At 36.2% G+C, this 25,544-nt stretch overlaps 1 protein-coding gene across 8 annotated transcripts; it reads left to right on the top strand.

Annotated features, from left to right (window-relative positions):
* The first annotated feature begins 236 nt into the window (after positions 1-236).
* Positions 237-19,350, top strand: LOC103969961 (endoribonuclease Dicer homolog 3a). 8 transcript variants are annotated; one of them, XM_065088399.1, is made up of 26 exons: positions 238-550; positions 738-918; positions 1,043-1,156; positions 1,522-1,656; positions 1,742-1,811; positions 4,260-4,324; positions 4,433-4,564; positions 4,668-4,820; positions 4,952-5,087; positions 7,786-7,891; positions 7,967-8,159; positions 8,248-8,408; positions 9,323-9,541; positions 9,659-9,924; positions 10,891-11,162; positions 11,239-11,759; positions 11,844-11,941; positions 14,741-14,958; positions 15,045-15,254; positions 16,140-16,616; positions 16,724-17,005; positions 17,074-17,400; positions 17,630-17,816; positions 17,934-18,045; positions 18,514-18,712; positions 19,207-19,350. In XM_065088399.1, exons 1-26 carry the CDS (start codon positions 450-452, stop codon positions 19,213-19,215), a joined length of 4,944 nt encoding a protein of 1,647 aa, XP_064944471.1. In that variant the 5' UTR covers positions 238-449; the 3' UTR covers positions 19,216-19,350. The 8 variants fall into 8 exon arrangements, with proteins under 8 accessions (XP_064944469.1, XP_064944471.1, XP_064944466.1 ...); XM_065088394.1 differs by having other exon boundaries at positions 18,514-18,751; positions 19,207-19,346; XM_065088395.1 differs by having other exon boundaries at positions 18,514-18,751; positions 19,135-19,232.
* Positions 19,351-25,544: the final 6,194 nt, after the last annotated feature.

Here is a 25,544-nt window from a genome sequence, read left to right as displayed (position 1 = left end):
AACAAAGCTACATCCACTAAGGCAGGATACAGATTTAAGAAAGCGAATCACTCGTCCAACATGTGGGTCCCCCATGTATAAGACCAGTTGGAGCAAGAGTTGAGGTTTTCTATGTGCTGAAGAAAACAGTAGATTAATTGACCCTTCTTTTGGAGGTCCTCCCCGCCGATTAATCGATCCCCTGTCGTGACTATAATAGGAGACGGAAGGGAAAACGAGAAAAGGACGAGGAGGAGGCCGGAGCAGGGAGCGCTCTTCCAGACTTTGTGTGTGTGTGTGTGAGAGAGAGAGAGAGAGAGAGAGAGAGAGAGAGAGAGTAAAAGCGCAATCCCTCGGCCCCCATTTCGTTTGGTTGCTGGAGAAGGACTCGACGACATCGCACGCCCAAAACCTCTCTTCTTCTCTTTGCTTTCGCCTCGACGATAGCTTCTGCGGCGGTGACGTCTTCCATGAGTCCTTCGAAGAGACCCATCGACTCGGCCGACGGCGAAGGGTCGCCGGTTACGGCCAAGAAGCAGAAGCATGAGCCCGAAGAATTCGAGCCAAGGAGGTCTCTCTTTCTTTCTTTTCTTGATAGAAAAGAACCTTTTTTCTCTTTCATGGGTTTTTTCACTCAAGAAGAGGTGATCGCGGGTTTCGTAATTGCGTTTTGGCGTGATGTATCGGTTGTTGGGGTCTCGAATTCTGTTTCTTGGACTCGCATTTCGTAACTTTTCGTTTGGTTGATGTTGGATTAGTCATCAACTCGCGGTATACGAAGTGGCACTTCGGACGAACACGATCGCCGTGCTGGAGACAGGTTCGGGGAAGACTATGATTTCCGTTATGCTAGTAAAGCATTTCGGGGAGGAGTTGAAGAAGCGCGGAGACCAGCGGCTCATTCTCTTTCTTGCCCCCACCGTTCACCTCGTCGTTCAGGTTGTATTCCGTATCCCGCTTACAGAATGTTCTGACATCGTAGTGAATTAAAAGGATGAGAGCTCGTGTTTCTATTGAAGGATTGTCTTCTTTTTTTCTTTATTTTGACGTGCTTCTTTGGCAGCAATACGAAACAATAAAGGTTCACACCGATGTTGACGTACAATATTGCTGTGGAGCCAAGGCGGTGGATGCGTGGAGCATTGCCTCCTGGCAGAAGGAAGTCTCCACTTACCAAGTAAAATTTTCTACTTGTCTTTGTATGCATTACAAATTGGGATCACAGAGGTTCTTTTTGCTCTTTCGATCTTCCTCAAATATATCGTTTCTAGTATTCATTCTGGGATCAACCTATTAAGTGCTAAACGTGCTGTATCTTTAGGTCTGTGTATTTTACCGATCATCATTTAGTTTGCTATTTTATCGCACTTTTGATGATTTGCTTAAGATGTTAATATCTGTCCATATTTCGGAGAAATTTAGTAATAATTATCTTGATTAGTGGCGCTTCACTAGAACATTTGCAATTTGGTTAGGCCATGCTTTGGTTCTTGTTCTTTATCAATTTTCGCAAGTAATGTGAACTTCAACTGTGATTTGCAGGTAATGGTCATGACTCCACAAATTTTGTTAGATGTTCTGAGGAAAGGTTTCCTCAATCTTGATATGGTCCACCTGATGGTAATTGATGAGTGTCATCATGCATTGGGCGACCATCCCTACAATAAATTGATGAAGGTATTGCTAAATGAGAAAAATAAAAGAACTACTAAATTCTAGTTGCTTCCTTTGATCTTGTAATCACTTCCGGGTTTTGATGCAGGAGTTTTATCACAAGTCTGTGCTGAAACCACATATATTTGGAATGACTGCATCGCCTATCTTGAGGAAAGGTAAGTTTGTTTGCTAGGATATTTGTCCAATTTTGATAACCCCTGCTCTATGGCTTTTATGAAATTGAGTGCCAAGTAGAATTATAAAAAGTTGAGGCCTTTTACTTAGGATGAAATAGATGAGTACATGTACTAGTGAATAAGATTTGCTTGAAAAAAAAGAAGAAAAACTTTGAACTTGATAGCCTGATTTCCCGCATTGATTTTTTTTTGTACTTCATTATTTAGTAAATAACTTGATTATATTTTATGTGGTTTATTCTCTTAAGAATTTATTTAATTTATATTACTATTACCTTTGATTTTTATGCATACACAATTTATACAGCCATTCGTACATTGAATGAAAAATGGAAAACAATATGTTTAGTCTGCTGTTGGAGAATTACCCAGAATATGGAGCTTGTATTTCTAGAATGGAAAATTTGTATTCCTTTGGAAGTTGTATTACTATATAACTGTAATCCTAAGTTCCTAACTAGAATATAGTTGTATTCCTATATAGTTATATCCCTAATTAGTTGTACTCCTAATATTAATAGAATAGTTGTCTAGAATTTGCATGTGCAGTTGCATTCCTAATATATGATGATATCAGTAACATTATTCCTGATGTAATAGGATAGTTGTGTTTTATTTTTTTGGGATTTAGATCCTTTTTATGAATTTGTAAGCTCATTCATGATGAAGCAAGGAACAAAATTACGCATTCTGCATGGTATGTGCTGGATTTGCTTGAAAAGGTAGGCATCATGGGTTGCAAACCAGTTGAAGTAAACCATAAGCTTGGTGATAAATGTCAAACTAGCTGTAAACCAAGGCTTATATCAAAGGATGGTGCGAAAATTGTTTCATCTTTCACGCATAAGGCTAGACAGTGCATATGCAGTTAGTGTCATTACTCAGTTCATGCACTCACCTTTAAAATCTCACCTGGATGCAGTATACATAGGGTGTGTTTGGAAACACATTTGTATTTTTAATATGCATTTGGAAAAAGGGGTTTTAGTGAATGTGTAGTTGTGCAATGTTTTATGTGTTTGGTAAATAGTAGATGAAAATTATATTTTAAATGTGCATTGGCATAAGTGTTGTTTCATAAAATTATATTTCAAAAGTCTATTGAATTTATGTGATAAATTTACCTTTTTGATATTTTAAATATTGATTCAAAAGTGAATATGTATTTTTTATTTAAATTAATAACTAAATAAATAAATTAATGTATGTAGCCTTATAGAAGATTTCATATGATCTAAATATATAATAAATAAATAATATAAACATGTAAATGAATGTAAAATAATTTTTGAAAATAAATAAATAAAATTTCACCTTATAGAAGACATAAATCATGTTCGTTAAGGGAGAAAGCGAGGGAAGGGAAAAGGAAATAAGAGTTAGGGTTTCTATTGTACAATGACAATCTTATGATTTTAGAGAATGTCATAGGGTACTTTGGAAAATTTAAAATTTTCATTAGCATCCCGTAAATACTGAAATGCTAACGCTTACTAAGATAGCATCAGTATTTGAGTATTTGCAATAGAGCATCCAGACTAAATGTGATTTGAAAATAATTTATCAATTATCAACTCATATTTGAAATATACTTTGGGCCCTCAATGCATATTTCAAATGTGTTCCCAAATGTCCCAATAATCTTGAGGTATAAGATGCCTCAAGGCTGCACTACCTGATAAAGAGATTATGTTTCAAAACAATAAGAAAGAACTTCAAGTAGATGCCTATATAGACTTGGATTGGGCTGGATCCAATAAAGATAGAAGATTAACTATTGGTTACCATACTTTTGTAAGAGGCAATCAAGTCACTTGGAGGAGCAGGAAATAGTTGGGGGTGATCGGATCAAGTGCAGAAGCTAAACTTAGGACCATGGCATTTGGGATTTGTGAACTAAATTGGTTAAAGATGATACTTAAGAGACTTGAAGATCCTATGTTGTACTATGACAACAAAGCAACAATAAATATTTCCCATAACTTAGTTCACCATGATATCCACAAATTAGCTGGCTCATGCTTTGATGAAAGCTTAACTAAGTCCAATGTTCCATAAATTACTTGAGAGGCTTGAATTGCAAAACATATTTGCAATCACTTGAGGGGAAGTGTTGGAGAATCTCATATAATATTGAAGTTGTATTCCTAAAATATGAAAGTTGTATTCTTATGTGTCTGTAAATCTAATTAGAATATAGCTTTATTCCTATATAGTTATATTTCTATATAGTTGTATTTATGATTAAATAGGATAATTGTCTAGGATTTACATGTGTAGTTGTATTATTCCTAATGTAATAGAATCGTTGTATCCTGATTATTTTGGAATTTCAATCCTTCTTTTAAATTTCTAAGCTCATTCATGTTGAAGCAAGAAATGAAATACTCATCTCACATCTACTTATGAAATGCATCTTCGTGCTAGGCATATCATCAACTGCTGATTGTGAAGGCCAACTATCGGAGCTTGAGGCTATACTAGATTCCAAGGTGAAAAGTTTTTGGTCTTGCAACTTGTCTTACTTTTGATGCATAATGCTACTTTTATATGATTGTTCAGACTTATTTATAATATTGTTACCATATGATTCTTTACAGATTTGTACAGTGGCAGATAGAAGTGAGATAAACATGTTTGTTCCTTCAGCTAAAGAAGTAAACAGATATTATGATGCCAAGCTGTTCATACATGAAGAATTGAAAACAAAGTTGAGGTTATTGTTGGATAAGGTCTATCCATATCTTTTTCTTTTAATCCTCTATTTTTTCTGTCATTATTTTCCTTTAACTTTAATTTAGGAGTATCAACATAATGCCTTATCTATTTATTCAGTATGATGCATCACTTGTTCAGTTGGGAAAATCATCACTGGATAATTACAATGACACTGCTGACATCATCAAGGCTCCAAAAAAGGATCTGTCTAGTTATTACGATAAGATCTGCCACTGCATGGATGAGCTAGGCCTGGTCTGTGCTATTGAGGTATCCTAATTGCCACACCCCTCGTATAGAGCAGGCATCCGTTTTCTTGTGTGTGTCTAGGATTCTGTTATTTACTGTATCGTATCATTCTTTTCTGATCCTATAAAATTTCACCATTCTAATTGTAACAGGCTACTAAGATCTGTATAGATGCTGTAAGTTCTTCAAATTCTACTGATCGTCACGACTTTGTCATGGTGAATGTAGCTCAGTGCAAATCTTTTCTTGAGGAAGTATTGCAAAAACTTGCAGAAAGATTGCCAGCAGGTATTATAACACAGTTTCATACTTGATTTTTGTAATGATTTTGTTGTATCATTCTTTTAATCATTTTGTTCTATAAATGATTATGTGGTTCTCTGGTTATTGATAACTTGATTATGTGGTTCTATAATTTTCCTTGAATATGACAATGCAGGTGTACAACTTCCATGTTGCCATGAATAATGCATTCCATTTATTGATTGGGGGGGCGGGGGGGGTTATAATAGTTAGACATGCTATGTTGAACTAAGGATTGTCGTAACCCCTGAAAGTCTGAAACTGTATGAAACATGCGATACGTGCGGGTTTGAGTGTTGACCGAAACCCAGACTAGCTTGTACCATATTATACACTGGATTTGTGAGGTTTATCAGTTGATATTACTCACCACCCGGTAAAGTCGAAATTCGATCGTTATCGATTGATACTAGTTGGTAATGGTCAGATTTCAACTGATACCAGGCTGAATTTATCATTTTAGTCCCTAATGGTTGATTTGACTATTGGAAGCTCTTTTGGGCTTATAAAAGCCCCTCCCTATAACCTCTTTTACTCTCTCTCGCTCACTTCTCATCTCAGTCTCATTATCACTCTTTCTGTTAACTTAGGCTCTTAAACTTGTCTATTATCCCAAGTTGGCGATTGGAAGGTTGATTTGGATAAAAGTTGGATTTAAACATGAGGTCTAGTGGAACTTGTATTCATTTGAAAGTATGTACCTTCTCTTTATGTTTTCTTTGTCATTTCATGTAATTGGAGTAAAGAATATTAGTATGTACCTCTCTTTAATATTAGCTAGCAAGCTAATATGTCATGCTAATATTTGAATGCAATTGGCGTGTGTGTGTGTGTGTGAGAAACATGCAATATGCCATAACGCCCGAAACTGAGTGAAACGTGCGATACGTGCGGGTCTGAGTGCTGACCATAACCCAGACTAGATTGTACCTTTTGATACACTAGATTTGTGAGGTGTACCGGTTGATATGCCTCACCACCCAGTAAGGTCAAAATTTGACTGTTATTCTCCTCTTTCACTCACTCTCGTTCACTTCATTCTCATTCCCACTCTTTTTGTTAACCTAAACTCTTAAACTTGTCTAGTTGGTGATTGGAAGGTTGATTTGGATAAAAGATGGATTTAAACATGAGGTCTAGTGGAACTTGTATTCATTTGAAAGTATGTACCTTCTCTTTATGTTTTCTTTATCATTTCATGTAATTGGAGTAAAGAATATTAGTAAATCTTGATTGATTATGGTCTAATGATTAATCAAGATCTAATAAGAGGTACCTAAGAAAAATTTGCTTATATTGACTATGCATTGACTTCTTGCATGATTTACAAGATGTTTAATGGGTTAGAGGCTTTCAGTTCATGGTTACGTAGATTGAGCGTAGTTAAGGTCTAACGGGTGGGAATTAAGGAATTTAAGCATATTGCACCATGTTTTTACTTCTTACATGATTTTATAGCTCATTCTACCATGTATTACAGCTCTTTAGAGGCTTATTATTGTATGATTAAGAAGAATAATCATAATTAAGGCAAAAGAAGGAATTTTTTTTACATTTACACCGGATTATGGGGTAACTAGGGGTAATTTAGTGCGAATTACAACATGGTTATTATCGTTCGATTATGAAATTATTGGTGGATTCAAGGCTTCTTCTTGCCTTTAATGTGATTAAAGGCTAATTAGAGCTAATTAAGGTTTTTCTTACTTTTAGACCAAATTAGGGATAATTATTGTATGCTTATTGTTCCTTATAGTCACTTAGTGGTCATTAGGGATAATTTAGGACCATGTGACATAATTCTTCCTCGACGAATCCAATAAGACAAAGAGTTTCTATTTTCGATCCTTATAGCTTAGAATTTCTATGGATTTATGACTTATATATATACTTTATTCTTATTTAATTTTAATTTATATACAAAGAAATTAGGAAAAAAACCACAAATGGTTTATTTTTTATTTTTGGATTTTTCAACTGATTTTTTAAATCACCAATTTGTACCAGTGTACCCACACATGGTACACCAGTATTGATTGGTACACACCCATCTGACCAGGGATCGGTACCCATTGTTGGTGCGAGACAGCAAACCATGTGTTGAACTATACAAAGAGTGAAGACTGAACAATTTTATGATGCTTTTCTTTGTATCTTGCAACTAAAAAAATCATATGTTAACTATGCCATGTTCATCTGGCGAAGATGGACAAGCCTAATGAAGCAAATGGAGATCAGAAATTATGCTGAATTTTATCATGAATATACATTTCAAGTTTCTGTATTGGTTTAATTTTCTATATCTTAATTAGTACATTGATGTAAAACAATGGTCGATCAGTTTCAATCTGTCACATACTGGTGCATTTTATATATTGCTTGCATCAGTGCTGCAACTTATCAGATTATTAGATTACCTTTGACCTGGGATCATTAACTGGTTCAATGAAGGCAGTTATCAATTTTTACTGACTGCACTATACTGGTACACCTGGATACCGGTATTAAGCCACATTGGTGGCCATACCACGTATTGTTATATATCATCCATCCAAGAATCTGTATTATATCATATATGAAGTGGCAAACATTGATAGTAGATAGGAAACAAAGCCAAGGTCTAATGACTACACTGAAGCATGTTCAACATTGATCTGACTGTTTGCATCTGGGAAATTTTCAGATTTTGAACTACTTTTGAAGACTGAAAATGATTGTGCAGCGGCTGTACAAAAGGGTTACATCTCTTCAAAGCTATATGAACTTATTCAAATCATTCGGTCTCTTGGGTAAGGGAGAACTTTTCCTACTTTAATCTGCTTCTTGTAATGTCGACTGCAATCAACTCTTTATTTTTTCTGCAGGATGCCCAGCCAAGTAGTCTGCCTCATCTTTGTTGAAAGAAATATTACTGCTAAAGTTTTGGAAAGGTTTATTAAGAAAGTTTGTTTTTTATCACATTTCACTGTGTCATACTTGGCTGGAGGGTCTTCTTCAGTTGATGCACTAACCCCAAAAACGCAAAAGGATACTCTGGATTCCTTTCGTTCAGGGAAGGTATCTGAAATGTATATTATATTCTTTATCAATGTTTCATTGACTACTCTGGATAATAAACGCAACTATACATAATTTGTTTTTGTAGGCAAATTTACTATTTACCACTGATGTCGCTGAAGAGGGTACCGATGTGCCAGATTGTTCATGTGTAATCCGTTTTGATTTGCCGAAAACAGCTCGTAGTTACATTCAGTCTCATGGCCGAGCTCGACAAGCTGGTTCTCATTACGTTATCATGCTTGAACGGTACAATGATCCTGCTGCTTATAATATAATTTATCTTCTGTGTGTCGTCCTGCACCTTTTCTTATATATAAGCTTATGTAACTCTTTTGATGCCTATCAGCACATATCACAGCTTTATTTTGTCTATAGCTTACTTCCAATACTAAAAAATATGCAGCCTCTAAATATTAGAGGGTGCATCATGAGGCGAGACCCCATGCGATAACCCTAAATAAAAAAGATATGAAAGGGTCGTGCCAAACTGCCTGAAAAGGATTGAATCAGACTGAACTGGCAGAAAAGGGTTGGACCACATGCTGTTTTGCCATCAGACCTGCAAATAGCAGTATGGACCGGTTCGTGCAGTATTCAGAGCTTGGTCTTCATATGCTCATCCCTTTTTATGGTGGCAGTTGGTTCTTTTTTTTTTCATTACTAACACTTTATTTTATTTTGGTTGATGAAATTTCCAAAATAAATCTGAGCAAACATATAATCTTTCATATAGTTTTATTGCAAAGTATTCTTCGCAAGCATCTTTTGCATGCATTTTCCCTCTGATTTTTTTTTGTAAGCCAAGGTTCTAGTTACAATATTCTCAGATCATGACAGGACCCAATACATATATGAAAGGCATTTTCAATTTTTTGAGGGCTTAATAAAAGATTTCAGAAGCACAAAAAGTATTTTTTGTGCTTCTGAAATATAAACAGATGTTAGTTGCAGTGTTTCAATTTAGTCTACAAAAATGACTATTTTTGGACTCCATTAGTGGGATTTGCTGTTGCTTGGGTTTAGTGGAATCATTTGGACCTAAGAAGATGGCTTTTAGACTCTCAACTGTCTCAAGTATTTGTTAAATTTTCAGCCTTACTTTCAAATAGGTTTTTTGTATAATTTATTCTTAGTGTTTGATAAGCTTTAATCTTTTGCAGTGGGAATTTGCAACAAAGAGATTTGTTATTTGATATCATCAAGAATAAGCATTCAACGGTTGACATCGCATTAAACAGAGACCAAGACTCCCTTGTATCTATAGTGTCTATTAATGAAGATTTAGGTGCTTATTATGTTGATTCAACTGGAGCAAGTGTTACTGCTGACTCTAGTGTCAGTCTCATAAATACATATTGTCAAAACCTTCCAAGAGACAAGTATGTTTTCTACCCAGTGACATCTATGTAAATTTTCTTCTGCACAAAAGAGTAAATATATATAGTTTATGAGCCTTTCCATGAGCTCTTAACTGTTGTGTTGTATCATTGATCTAGGTACTTCACTCCCAAACCAATTTTCAGGTTCACTTTGGATGGCGGGTACTATGAGTGCACAATAACTTTGCCTCCAAATGCTGCAATTCAGACAATAGTTGGTCCAGCTAATCAAAATTCACATGTAGCAAAAAAGCTTGCATGCCTGGAGGCTTGCAAAAGACTACATCAATCAGGAGCACTTAATGATCATCTTCTTCCTTGTGTTCAAGAGCACTTGGATGATGTGAAAGCTGAAAAAACTGGGGAATCAGCTAAAGGAGCAGGTATGTACCTCACAATTCATATGGCTTTTCAAAAATCATATGACGTTATATTGGCCATCAGCTATCATGCAGCTAATTTCACATGGCTTTTCAGATTGTGCAAATTATCGAAATTGTTGATATTGTTTAATCAAGTGTGCAATTGTGTGATTTTGGAGTTGCGTCTACTACCTAATAACCCTTGAAATCAATAGATGGCATCAGGTTAGAAATGCTTTACCACCAATTTGAGTTGTTAGAAATCTGGACCCTATTTTTATGCAATAGGAAATGCTGGGTCCTGAGTTATTATATAGGTATGCATGTATGCATGCATGGTGAAGAATAATTCTGGACTTGCAGACAACCAATCTTTGTACCTTCACTTGCACTGACAATTTATTGCTTCATTAAATCAAAGAAAAGATATTTTCCTATTCACCAAAAAATCATCTAGTTTGTTGGATCGTGAATGTATTGATATAAATCAAGAAAGGCTTTAGTTTTAATAATGATGACAATTCTAACATCTTTGAAACATGGCTGCCAGTTCTAACATCTTTAATAATGGTGACATACGAGCCCTCATAGCTGAAGGACATTATTTTCTCATGGATCCAGGGAGACGGTATGTGTAATGCATGGTTCAGACTTCGGATCCTTCTAAACTCTAGTGATACTTGCAATCAATTGTTTTGTCAAACAAGTTCCATATTAGAGTTATATTTAAGGTGGAAAGTTGAATCTTTACACAATAATTGAGATCTAGACATATTTTACTGTCGTCTCTCTATTCACCAAATTTGACCAAATTATTTTTCATGAATCAACATCATTGAGGTGAGACGAGGAAATGACATGACAATATATAAGTATATTTAATCAACAGATCTTTTTTCTTCCTAGCATAAGGCTTATATGAGACATTCAGTGCATTGCCATTTTATTGTGCATATACTAAGTAGAAAATTTTCTCATAATTTGAAGGAACGACGAAGAGAAAAGAATTGCATGGAATGACAACTGCTCATGCTATGTCAGGAACATGGGCACACCAAAATGATGGTATTATTCTGCAGGGATATAAGCTAAATTTCTCGTGCAACCGGATCGGCGAGAACTATTCTGCCTTTATCCTATTAATTGATGCAATTTTAGATCAAGATGTTGCTTGCAAGGAAATAGATCTTTACTTAATTGACAAAATGGTTAAAGCTGATATTTCTCCCTGTGGACCAATTGCATTGGATAAGAAGCAGGTCTCTATTGCAGAAACTTATTCTTTATTACTATTTTCATCTAATATATTATGTTGTTTGACTATATCTTTTATAGCAGGTAGACCAAGGAAAGCTTTTCCAGGAGTTGTTTTTTAATGGTTTATTCGGGAAGTTATTTACAGGATCCAAGTCATCTGGGGTGTCAAGGAAATTCTTACTTAGTGATAATAGATCATTGTGGAACACATCAAATATGTATATGCTCTTACCTCTAGATTCTTCTTGTGCTCACAAGCATGATAAAGTAAGCATTAATTGGAAGGCGATAAGTGCAAGCGCTTCAGTGGTTAAATTTATGAGAGAAATTTATTCATCTAGAGGACAAAACGGTCCAGTTGTAGATTCCAAATGTGGTTCCTCTGAGACAAGGGGTTCTATGCCAGATATGATCCACCTAGCCAATCGCTTTGCAGAGCCTCAGAGTCTCAAAGGTGTGGTAGTTTTGGCAATCCATACAGGAAGGATTTATTGTGTTCTAGATGTGGTTACTGGTTTGACTGCTGATAGTCCATTTGATGGGAATTCTCGGAAACAATCATCAGATACTTGGACATTCTCAGAGTACTTCAGTAAGAAGTGGGTGATTTCTTTCTTTTAAATTATGTTTTTTATGCTTCTCTTCAATATGACCTTGGAAAATAATAGATTTAGCTGATATAGGTATGGAATTGTGCTTCAACATCCAAGGCAACCATTATTGTTGTTGAAGAGCAGTCACAATCCTCATAATCTTTTATCTTCAAAGTCTGGAACTGAAGGTGTAGTCTTCTTATTTCAAATGCATTTAAGAGCTATATGCAACTCTTTTATGGATTTCTCAAGTTTACAGTATGTTTAGATTTCATTTCATTTTAGACGTAAAATTACTATTTAGACTAAATTTATGTAGATTAGGTATTGCTTGCAACTTCTTCTCCGTTGAAATTTATATCTGAGCTGTTACCATGCATTAATACCAAAAATATCTGAGCTGTTGTTACATGTATGTGGACCCTTATGCATGCCAATCTATCAAACCAGTCATGCTATGACATGATTGGCATGTCTTACTGGGTCACGACGAGGTGCGCTGAAATACATGTGATCTGTGAACAGTATTTGCTCTGATTGTATTTGTCAGTAGGCATTAATTGTTTTACACTAATCAATAAGATTCAGTTCTCTCTCCTGAAAGATGTTGTACCAAGTTCTTTTAAAATAAATGAACTTCCAAGTAATCTATATACATTTATCCTGTAAAACATCCTTTCCTTGAATATGCTTTAAACATAAGTGGTGACTAAATCTTATTACTCGAGAAGCTAGTAACTTAGAATATCTCACTCATGGTAAATTGTATCAAGGATTGCCAATATCGTGGCATGGGGATGGGCAGTACCTTTTGTTTTGTATGTATAATGTCAGGCAGATTGGCACAACCGAATGATTGGTCTGACATTGTGTTAGCATAAATAATACCAAGTTGCCATTTTATGGCATGGGGCCAGCTGATACCTTTGTGGTACTGTATGTATAATCTAATGTTGGTTGACTTGCCACCTATATCAATTGGCACAGCCTAACAATTGGTCTAGCCATGTGTTAGCATAAAAACAGATCTAGACAGTAATTAACACGTCTAACAGGGTATAAAGTGCCATGAAATTTTGAGCAAACTTTGTGCGACACAGTTTGTTAGACCTGAAACCTGGTAGCTTGGTTCAGTGTAAGCAGAACATGTGTAACATCATTGACCATTATGATAAAAATCCATAACTATCTAATGGAGTGAGCTTCTTGTTGTATTCACAGTACTATAATGCCACCTCACCAAAGCAAGGTCAACTCCTGCCATCATTTAACATCATTAGACTCACTTTTTCTTTAATTTCTTTTGGGCCTTGAGGTGAATACAGCAAATGTCGCCGTGAAAATTTCCTCCACTAAAGTAATGTTCATATGAGAACCTAGAAAAGATTGAAGCGGAGGCCAAACAAAAAATTTTGATAGCCATCCTTTCTCTATTATTTCCTTATTTCTGGCTTTTCCTTCTTTAACTTCTCTTTCTTCTCCTTTTCTTTTTCGCTTCTGCTGCCACACTTGTCCCTTTTACCAATATAGTGATCTGCTTTGCTGTGTGGACTTGCACCATGACCCTTGTGCCAAATTAGTGGTTTGCCTTTGCACTTATAGTTGTTTGTACTTGGATGATCCTCTACTTCAATGATTGAACATATGGAGAGCTATGGAGTGGCCTGACCCCAGAACTAGCCAGCTGCTGCAAATATCTGCATAGCTTCTGTTGGGCCAGGTGGGCAGGTGGGTCTCTGTTGGTAGGTGGTCCAGGGTTAGGCTATACTATAAAAAGAGCTGCCTGCTCTTTAGATATCACCTGTTTTCAAAGAATTGGTTGCTTTGTGGCTTGATGCAGTGCTGGAAAGCTGATATATGTTCTGGTTGTTTTGTTTGAGGCTTCGTCTTGATCATGATGGAACTTTCCATTATCTAGATAAGGTTTTCACTTGTATGCTTGCTTGCTGCATTAATGAAAGATTTGCTATTGATAATCATATAAAGTCAGTGCTAAAATTAAGAGATATATCTTTCTGTTTAAAATATTTTAAAGATTGTTTTTGGTCATAATGTTGGGTCATTGGAAGAATGATCATCTCATTTTACTGATACAATCGCATGAAATCTTGGACATATGAAAATTTTCACAAAGAGTTCATTGTTGTCGAGAGTCGAGACCCATGTGTCTGGCTTGGTTCTTTTGGGAAAATAACAATTATTTTTCTGTTCCACAAAATGTGACTTTTTATTTTTTCTTCACATTGTTGTTCCAGTAGCATTTTCTGGAAGTGACGATGGCATTGTTATATATGTCTAAAATATATATCTTTTGAGTGTAGCCGCCACCTTATCTTCAAAGACATCCAACTCTTCCATTGTAGCTGCAGAACATGGAAAAGTGCTGGCAATCATGCCAATGGGACACCTCTGTCAGTTACATATCATAGCTTATAATACGACGCTATCTATTTCTTCCACATGACAAATTTCTGTATTGAAAGATAAAAAGCAATTTTAAGTAATTCATTGCACCTCAGTTGACTTTTTCCATGTAATGTGATATTCTCCATATTTGATAATCTATGGAATTGAGAAAAAGGTACCATTACCTGTTGCTATTTATAGAGCCCAAAATTGTGTTGTGCACCATTACACGTTGCTATTTATAGAGTCCAATATTATTGTACACCATGAATATGCGTGAGTTTTTTCTTAGAATGATGCCATGGATCTAAAAAATTAGAACGGCCGATGCCTGCATACGTTGTGTTTGTGATGTTCCTTCATCAGTTCAATTATATTTTTGTAGATTTACAAGCTTGAAATAATTGGCTTTCCAGTTGTCTGATAATTAGTTCCTAGAAGTCCGACTCCAGTTATGGTTGTTCATAGGGTCATGCAGACATGTTCTTTTTTTTTTTTCTTCTACAAATAATTGGATAACATTCAGATGGAAGTAGAATTAACTGCCTGAGTGTTCCATTGTTGTGGTCTTATAATTGCAGGTAATTTTGTACCGAAAAGATCTAATGGTAAGAATGTGTCTCTAAATCATGTTCACATGCCTCCAGAGCTTCTAGTTGATATTGATGTACCATACGAAGTCTTGAAATCTTTTTACTTGCTACCTTCTTTGATGTACCGAGTGGAATCCTTGATGTTAGCCTGCCAACTAAGGAAGGAAATTTCTTTCTGTTCTAGCAATCCTATACCAAGCTTCCTGGTAATGCATAAGCAACTTAACATCTATGTTTCTGCCTCGTGCATGGTTAAAGTTATTTAAGCATCATGACTATTGCTTTTTCTTAGATTTTGGAAGCAATTACTACGCTGAGATGTTGTGAAGACTTCTCCATGGAGCGGTTGGAACTATTAGGGGACTCCGTTTTAAAATATGCAGTGAGTTGTTCTCTCTTTCTAAAATTTCCTGGGAAACACGAAGGGAAATTGTCCTCCGACCGGATAAAAATAATTCGTAATGCCACTCTTCATAGCTTGGGAACTAAACATGGCATACAGGTACAGCACCATTTCCATTTGTTTGGATTTATTTTTTCTCGTTTTTATGTAAAATTTTTCCATCAAGTCATCAACACTCATAGCAAGGCTGTATTCGGCAATATCTGAAATTATATGACACGTGCTTCATGAACATATCCGCATTTTTGGTCACTTGTTTTTTGCAGCAAAGACTTCATACAATGTCATTACTCATTATATTCTAAATATGGACATATTCGAGGACAAACTGCCAGCAGTCCTCTAAATGTATCCTGTCCTTGTTTTTGAAATATTAGGATTTTATCTGACACTAACATTATGACTGTTAGAAGTTAGAACACACTAAATGAACATCATAAACTATGAAATTGCTTCTTCTATAAAGTCATTAATATCACACTGCAATAAGCCATCAATTTTCCCCTTATTTGACCAACATTCAGATGATCAATAGTCATGCTTCTAATCAGTATCATACTGATAAAAATTACATTTAGGTTTCAGGCACCAGTTTAAGAAAAGTGTAGACTATCTTAGTAACTAGTTATATGCCTGGTTTGTATAATAGTGAACTTTTTAAGTAGGAAATTGACATATCTAAGTGGTTGTTAGCTAAGATATTTGCTGATTTTATCTTAGAATTAAAGTATGTATATTTGTTAAGGAAAACAGTGCATTGAAGTTTTGTCTTCCTTGCACCACGAGTTAGACTAATGTGCTTGTTTACAAGTCCAAATTCTAAGATAACAGCATGGTGTCATTATGAGGCATCACAAGAAAATGTGCTTGTGAAATCTGAAATGTCCAGTCTAAGATTCTTATCTATCTGAAATGTGAAATCTGACAGATTGCTATACTTATCCAAAATTTACTAACATACTTCAATGTGTTGCTTCCCAACAGGGTTACATACGTGATGCTGCATTTGAACCTCGTAGATGGGTTGCTCCTGGACATATTTCAATACACCGTGTTCCTTGTAAATGTGGATTAAATGACAATGAAGTGCCAAATATAATTTTGGATACAATTAGTGACAAGTCTATTGTGATAGGAAAGGCATGTGATAGAGGACACAGGTGGCTCTGCTCAAAAACAATATCAGATTGTGTCGAGGCTCTGATAGGTGCATATTATGTTGGTGGTGGGCTACCTGCTGCTCTTGCATTTATAAAGTGGCTAGGAATTGATACCGAGTTTGAGCCTGATATGGTTGAGGAGGCTATAAGAACTGCATCAGGTTGGACATACCTTCCCAAAATTCATGAAATAGAAACACTGGAATCAAAAATTGGCTACAAGTTTACTGTCAAAGGTCTTCTTCTGGAATCTATTACCCATGCATCTCAGCAAGAATTAGGAGTCTTCTTCTGCTATCAGGTAGCATACGTATTAGTCTAGTCTCTTCCAAATTGCAAGTACTTTACTTTCAGTTGCATTTCTAGTTTTCACGATTAGATTTTTTTGATACTCTTTTAAATTTTCAGCGTCTTGAATTCTTGGGTGACTCAGTTTTGGACCTGCTCATTACGTGGCATCTCTTTCAGCGCCATAAAGATATTGACCCTGGGGAATTAACTGATTTAAGATCTGCATCAGTAAATAATGAAAATTTTGCTCAAGTAGCTGTCAGGCATAAGCTTCAGCAGCACCTCCAACATAATTCTGGATTACTTTTAGAGCAAATAACAGAGTTTGTCAAGAGACTTGAGGATTCAGATGAAAACAAGTATATGCTTTTGTCAAATGGTTCATCTAAAGTACCTAAGGTTGGTTTCCAGCACATAATAGAATATCTTCTTATTCCTTAACTGTTAGTAACACTTTCCTGTCACAGGTCCTTGGAGACATGGTTGAAAGTATTGCCGGTGCCATATTGATAGATACAAAGCTTGATTTAGATAAAGTATGGGAAATTTTTGAGCCATTACTCTCCCCAATTGCCACTCCAGAGAACCTTGAGTTGCCACCTCTACGTGAACTTACTGAATTATGTAGCCACCATGGTTACTTCTTGAATACAACATGCACAAATGAGGGGGACATGAATGTTGCTGTTCTTGAGGTACAACTGGAGGATGTTCTGTTGGTAAGGGAAGGTCGTGAGAAGAATAAAAAAGCTGCAAAAGGGCAAGCAGCATATTTGCTGTTGAAGGACTTGGAAGTATGCTTCTGCACCTTATTGTTCTTTTGTCTTTAGAGTCTTTGCTTTGCTATTGTCATCCTTTAATTTTCTTATTTATCATTTTGAATTCATTGTTTTTGCTCAGAAGTTGCTGATTTATTTTTTAGGACCAAGAAAGGGTTTTGCGGTTATGATCATAGATGACATTTCTGAGCTTCTAGTTTTTGGTCACCGGTTGTCTAAGTTCTCATGTACCATCATGTGACAGGAAAAAGGATTTTTGCACTCCCGGCATGCCTCCAAAGGGACACAAGCTGAAGAAAAGATTGCAAGCCACAAAGAATCTGTTGAAAAATCTGGTAGTTTAATGTTGGATATTGAGATTCCTACGCCAGCAAAGCACGGTGAAGTAGTCAATTCCAAGAATGTTTCTGTTCCCAGCCCAGGTAAACCAGGTATTACCCATTATGTAAATATGTCTACTGTGGGTTTTATGTCACTGGACTTGTTAATTGTTATTATTCCTGACAGTGGTTTATGTTAATCGATCAACTTTTATGTTTTTCTTTTAGTGGCTTTGACAGTCAAAATGCAAAAAGGTGGGCCTCGAACTGCACTGTATGAACTCTGCAAAAGATGTCAATGGCCAATGCCTAGCTTTGAAACATTAGAGTGGAAGCCAAGGTTAGCCCGACCAAATTTCTTCCCTAGTAAAAATGATTGTTAGTATTTATTTATATAAGACCTGGATTTTAACATGTACAAGCATGAAAGGATGGCAGGCCATCTGATCTTGATTTGTTTTGTGATTATGACACATAAGCTACTCTAATGCCATACAAATTGCATGAGATAATTTCATCCTAGGATCAATCAGCTTATCCTGCTAAGGACCATGAACAACAAAAACCACATTTCTCGGTATCTAGTAGATTGTAAACATAGGAAATTTTAATGTCACTGTTCTATATAGCTTGCTTATTTCTCGGTACATCCAAAATGACATTTGTGATGATTGGCAGAGGTTTGGAGGGTCAACTTTACCTACGAAACTCATGCTTGATTAATGCCAGCACTTGCATTCCACATCATGTTGCAGAGTTCTAACCCAGTTGTGTTTTCTGTTCCTCTTCATCTCTTGCACTACCACAGTGGCGACCAGATGAATGAATGTACCGAAGGGGGAGACGCCAACCGTCACATGTTTGTATCAGGCATAACGCTGCATATACCAAATTCCACCATCATCAAACGCAAGGGGGACCGGCGTCCTGATAAGAAGAGTTCACAAGATTCTGCAGCACTAACCATGCTTTATGAGCTTGAGAAACTGGGCAGGTGCCAGATTGAGGTGCAACAACCGGCCGAAAGAATTTCATGAACATTTTTGGTGCGTGTTGTGTGTGCGTTTGTGTGTGTGTGTGTATATATATATATATATAATGACTTTTATAGTCTGAGTAGACTTTACCAATAAAAACTGTGTATTTTGCCCCGAGTTGACAAGCAGAGGCATTATAGAAAGAGTATATATATATATATATATATATAGATATATATACAGAGTATTTTGCCCTGAGTATACTTCCCCGATGCGATGTTTAATGGTGAGGCTTCGTATAGCATCTAAATCCTTGGTTGGTGGATCCTGTAATCCCATGGTGTTGTCTTGTACACACACACACACACATATATTATTCTTTGCATTCAAATATTATATTGCATTAGATGATTATGATGGATTCAGATTCTTATCCTCGTAATTGTGCACAGAGGGAGAACTTTTCCTACTTTAATCTGCTTCTTGTAATGTCGACTGCAATCAACTCTTTATTTTTTCTGCAGGATGCCTAGGCAAGTAGTCTGCCTCGTCTTTGTTGAAAGAAATATTACTGCTAAAGTTTTGGAAAGATTTATTAAGAAAGTTTGTTTTTTATCACATTTCACTGTGTCATACTTGGCTGGAGGGTCTTCTTCAGTTGACGCACTAACCCCAAAAACGCAAAAGGATATTCTGGACTCCTTTCGTTCAGGGAAGGTATCTGAAATTTATATTATATTATTTATCAATGTTTCAGTGACTACTCTGGATAATAAACGCAACTATACATAATTTGTTTTTGTAGGCAAATTTACTATTTACCACTGATGTCGCTGAAGAGGGTACCGATGTGCCAGATTGTTCATGTGTAATCAGTTTTGATTTGCCGAAAACAGCTCGTAGTTACATTCAGTCTCATGGCCGAGCTCGACAAGCTGGTTCTCATTTTAGACTTCAGTTCATTTTAGACGTAAAATTACTATTTAGACTAAATTTATGTAGATTACGTATTGCTTGCAACTTCTTCTCCGTTGAAATTTATATCTAGGTGTTAATTTTTTGGCTTTCCAATTTTGCTGTTACCATGCGTTAATACCAAAAATATCTGAGCTGTCGTTACATGTATGTGGACCCTTATGCATGCCAATCTATCAAACCAGTCATGCTATGACATGATTGGCATGTCTTACTAGGTCACAACGAGGTGCGCTGAAATACATGTGATCTGTGAACAGTATTTGCTCTGATTGTATTTGTCAGTAGGCATTAATTGTTTTACACTAATCAATAAGATTCAGTTCTCTCTCCTGAAAGATGTTGTACCAAGTTCTTTTAAAATAAATGAACTTCCAAGTAATCTATATACATTTATCCTGTAAAACATCCTTTCCTTGAATATGCTTTAAACATAAGTGGTGACTAAATCTTATTACTCGAGAAGCTAGTAACTTAGAATATCTCACTCATGGTAAATTGTATCAAGGATTGCCAATATCGTGGCATGGGGATGGGCAGTACCTTTTGTTTTGTATGTATAATGTCAGGCAGATTGGCACAACCGAATGATTGGTCTGACATTGTGTTAGCATAAATAATACCAAGTTGCCATTTTATGGCATGGGGCCAGCTGATACCTTTGTGGTACTGTATGTATAATCTAATGTTGGTTGACTTGCCACCTATATCAATTGGCACAGCCTAACAATTGGTCTAGCCATGTGTTAGCATAAAAACAGATCTAGACAGTAATTAACACGTCTAACAGGGTATAAAGTGCCATGAAATTTTGAGCAAACTTTGTGCGACACAGTTTGTTAGACCTGAAACCTGGTAGCTTGGTTCAGTGTAAGCAGAACATGTGTAACATCATTGACCATTATGATAAAAATCCATAACTATCTAATGGAGTGAGCTTCTTGTTGTATTCACAGTACTATAATGCCACCTCACCAAAGCAAGGTCAACTCCTGCCATCATTTAACATCATTAGACTCACTTTTTCTTTAATTTCTTTTGGGCCTTGAGGTGAATACAGCAAATGTCGCCGTGAAAATTTCCTCCACTAAAGTAATGTTCATATGAGAACCTAGAAAAGATTGAAGCGGAGGCCAAACAAAAAATTTTGATAGCCATCCTTTCTCTATTATTTCCTTATTTCTGGCTTTTCCTTCTTTAACTTCTCTTTCTTCTCCTTTTCTTTTTCGCTTCTGCTGCCACACTTGTCCCTTTTACCAATATAGTGATCTGCTTTGCTGTGTGGACTTGCACCATGACCCTTGTGCCAAATTAGTGGTTTGCCTTTGCACTTATAGTTGTTTGTACTTGGATGATCCTCTACTTCAATGATTGAACATATGGAGAGCTATGGAGTGGCCTGACCCCAGAACTAGCCAGCTGCTGCAAATATCTGCATAGCTTCTGTTGGGCCAGGTGGGCAGGTGGGTCTCTGTTGGTAGGTGGTCCAGGGTTAGGCTATACTATAAAAAGAGCTGCCTGCTCTTTAGATATCACCTGTTTTCAAAGAATTGGTTGCTTTGTGGCTTGATGCAGTGCTGGAAAGCTGATATATGTTCTGGTTGTTTTGTTTGAGGCTTCGTCTTGATCATGATGGAACTTTCCATTATCTAGATAAGGTTTTCACTTGTATGCTTGCTTGCTGCATTAATGAAAGATTTGCTATTGATAATCATATAAAGTCAGTGCTAAAATTAAGAGATATATCTTTCTGTTTAAAATATTTTAAAGATTGTTTTTGGTCATAATGTTGGGTCATTGGAAGAATGATCATCTCATTTTACTGATACAATCGCATGAAATCTTGGACATATGAAAATTTTCACAAAGAGTTCATTGTTGTCGAGAGTCGAGACCCATGTGTCTGGCTTGGTTCTTTTGGGAAAATAACAATTATTTTTCTGTTCCACAAAATGTGACTTTTTATTTTTTCTTCACATTGTTGTTCCAGTAGCATTTTCTGGAAGTGACGATGGCATTGTTATATATGTCTAAAATATATATCTTTTGAGTGTAGCCGCCACCTTATCTTCAAAGACATCCAACTCTTCCATTGTAGCTGCAGAACATGGAAAAGTGCTGGCAATCATGCCAATGGGACACCTCTGTCAGTTACATATCATAGCTTATAATACGACGCTATCTATTTCTTCCACATGACAAATTTCTGTATTGAAAGATAAAAAGCAATTTTAAGTAATTCATTGCACCTCAGTTGACTTTTTCCATGTAATGTGATATTCTCCATATTTGATAATCTATGGAATTGAGAAAAAGGTACCATTACCTGTTGCTATTTATAGAGCCCAAAATTGTGTTGTGCACCATTACACGTTGCTATTTATAGAGTCCAATATTATTGTACACCATGAATATGCGTGAGTTTTTTCTTAGAATGATGCCATGGATCTAAAAAATTAGAACGGCCGATGCCTGCATACGTTGTGTTTGTGATGTTCCTTCATCAGTTCAATTATATTTTTGTAGATTTACAAGCTTGAAATAATTGGCTTTCCAGTTGTCTGATAATTAGTTCCTAGAAGTCCGACTCCAGTTATGGTTGTTCATAGGGTCATGCAGACATGTTCTTTTTTTTTTTTCTTCTACAAATAATTGGATAACATTCAGATGGAAGTAGAATTAACTGCCTGAGTGTTCCATTGTTGTGGTCTTATAATTGCAGGTAATTTTGTACCGAAAAGATCTAATGGTAAGAATGTGTCTCTAAATCATGTTCACATGCCTCCAGAGCTTCTAGTTGATATTGATGTACCATACGAAGTCTTGAAATCTTTTTACTTGCTACCTTCTTTGATGTACCGAGTGGAATCCTTGATGTTAGCCTGCCAACTAAGGAAGGAAATTTCTTTCTGTTCTAGCAATCCTATACCAAGCTTCCTGGTAATGCATAAGCAACTTAACATCTATGTTTCTGCCTCGTGCATGGTTAAAGTTATTTAAGCATCATGACTATTGCTTTTTCTTAGATTTTGGAAGCAATTACTACGCTGAGATGTTGTGAAGACTTCTCCATGGAGCGGTTGGAACTATTAGGGGACTCCGTTTTAAAATATGCAGTGAGTTGTTCTCTCTTTCTAAAATTTCCTGGGAAACACGAAGGGAAATTGTCCTCCGACCGGATAAAAATAATTCGTAATGCCACTCTTCATAGCTTGGGAACTAAACATGGCATACAGGTACAGCACCATTTCCATTTGTTTGGATTTATTTTTTCTCGTTTTTATGTAAAATTTTTCCATCAAGTCATCAACACTCATAGCAAGGCTGTATTCGGCAATATCTGAAATTATATGACACGTGCTTCATGAACATATCCGCATTTTTGGTCACTTGTTTTTTGCAGCAAAGACTTCATACAATGTCATTACTCATTATATTCTAAATATGGACATATTCGAGGACAAACTGCCAGCAGTCCTCTAAATGTATCATGTCCTTGTTTTTGAAATATTAGGATTTTATCTGACACTAACATTATGACTGTTAGAAGTTAGAACACACTAAATGAACATCATAAACTATGAAATTGCTTCTTCTATAAAGTCATTAATATCACACTGCAATAAGCCATCAATTTTCCCCTTATTTGACCAACATTCAGATGATCAATAGTCATGCTTCTAATCAGTATCATACTGATAAAAATTACATTTAGGTTTCAGGCACCAGTTTAAGAAAAGTGTAGACTATCTTAGTAACTAGTTATATGCCTGGTTTGTATAATAGTGAACTTTTTAAGTAGGAAATTGACATATCTAAGTGGTTGTTAGCTAAGATATTTGCTGATTTTATCTTAGAATTAAAGTATGTATATTTGTTAAGGAAAACAGTGCATTGAAGTTTTGTCTTCCTTGCACCACGAGTTAGACTAATGTGCTTGTTTACAAGTCCAAATTCTAAGATAACAGCATGGTGTCATTATGAGGCATCACAAGAAAATGTGCTTGTGAAATCTGAAATGTCCAGTCTAAGATTCTTATCTATCTGAAATGTGAAATCTGACAGATTGCTATACTTATCCAAAATTTACTAACATACTTCAATGTGTTGCTTCCCAACAGGGTTACATACGTGATGCTGCATTTGAACCTCGTAGATGGGTTGCTCCTGGACATATTTCAATACACCGTGTTCCTTGTAAATGTGGATTAAATGACAATGAAGTGCCAAATATAATTTTGGATACAATTAGTGACAAGTCTATTGTGATAGGAAAGGCATGTGATAGAGGACACAGGTGGCTCTGCTCAAAAACAATATCAGATTGTGTCGAGGCTCTGATAGGTGCATATTATGTTGGTGGTGGGCTACCTGCTGCTCTTGCATTTATAAAGTGGCTAGGAATTGATACCGAGTTTGAGCCTGATATGGTTGAGGAGGCTATAAGAACTGCATCAGGTTGGACATACCTTCCCAAAATTCATGAAATAGAAACACTGGAATCAAAAATTGGCTACAAGTTTACTGTCAAAGGTCTTCTTCTGGAATCTATTACCCATGCATCTCAGCAAGAATTAGGAGTCTTCTTCTGCTATCAGGTAGCATACGTATTAGTCTAGTCTCTTCCAAATTGCAAGTACTTTACTTTCAGTTGCATTTCTAGTTTTCACGATTAGATTTTTTTGATACTCTTTTAAATTTTCAGCGTCTTGAATTCTTGGGTGACTCAGTTTTGGACCTGCTCATTACGTGGCATCTCTTTCAGCGCCATAAAGATATTGACCCTGGGGAATTAACTGATTTAAGATCTGCATCAGTAAATAATGAAAATTTTGCTCAAGTAGCTGTCAGGCATAAGCTTCAGCAGCACCTCCAACATAATTCTGGATTACTTTTAGAGCAAATAACAGAGTTTGTCAAGAGACTTGAGGATTCAGATGAAAACAAGTATATGCTTTTGTCAAATGGTTCATCTAAAGTACCTAAGGTTGGTTTCCAGCACATAATAGAATATCTTCTTATTCCTTAACTGTTAGTAACACTTTCCTGTCACAGGTCCTTGGAGACATGGTTGAAAGTATTGCCGGTGCCATATTGATAGATACAAAGCTTGATTTAGATAAAGTATGGGAAATTTTTGAGCCATTACTCTCCCCAATTGCCACTCCAGAGAACCTTGAGTTGCCACCTCTACGTGAACTTACTGAATTATGTAGCCACCATGGTTACTTCTTGAATACAACATGCACAAATGAGGGGGACATGAATGTTGCTGTTCTTGAGGTACAACTGGAGGATGTTCTGTTGGTAAGGGAAGGTCGTGAGAAGAATAAAAAAGCTGCAAAAGGGCAAGCAGCATATTTGCTGTTGAAGGACTTGGAAGTATGCTTCTGCACCTTATTGTTCTTTTGTCTTTAGAGTCTTTGCTTTGCTATTGTCATCCTTTAATTTTCTTATTTATCATTTTGAATTCATTGTTTTTGCTCAGAAGTTGCTGATTTATTTTTTAGGACCAAGAAAGGGTTTTGCGGTTATGATCATAGATGACATTTCTGAGCTTCTAGTTTTTGGTCACCGGTTGTCTAAGTTCTCATGTACCATCATGTGACAGGAAAAAGGATTTTTGCACTCCCGGCATGCCTCCAAAGGGACACAAGCTGAAGAAAAGATTGCAAGCCACAAAGAATCTGTTGAAAAATCTGGTAGTTTAATGTTGGATATTGAGATTCCTACGCCAGCAAAGCACGGTGAAGTAGTCAATTCCAAGAATGTTTCTGTTCCCAGCCCAGGTAAACCAGGTATTACCCATTATGTAAATATGTCTACTGTGGGTTTTATGTCACTGGACTTGTTAATTGTTATTATTCCTGACAGTGGTTTATGTTAA

The sequence above is a fragment of the Musa acuminata genome, chromosome BXJ1-10, assembly GCF_036884655.1.
Source record: "Musa acuminata AAA Group cultivar baxijiao chromosome BXJ1-10, Cavendish_Baxijiao_AAA, whole genome shotgun sequence".
Classification (NCBI taxonomy): Eukaryota; Viridiplantae; Streptophyta; class Magnoliopsida; order Zingiberales; family Musaceae; genus Musa; species Musa acuminata.
The sequence above is the reverse complement of the archived record's forward strand: the minus strand, read 5'-3'. Positions and strand labels throughout refer to the sequence as shown.

Bases quoted from the DNA above. Each gene is read 5' to 3' on its own strand.
- LOC103969961 (XM_065088394.1), top strand. From the start codon at position 450: ATGAGTCCTTCGAAGAGACCCATCGACTCGGCCGACGGCGAAGGGTCG. The intron at 8,409-9,322 runs GTACAATGATCC...AATCTTTTGCAG, and splicing joins TACGTTATCATGCTTGAACG to TGGGAATTTGCAACAAAGAG. The intron at 18,046-18,513 runs GTTAGCCCGACC...GCACTACCACAG, and splicing joins ACATTAGAGTGGAAGCCAAG to TGGCGACCAGATGAATGAAT.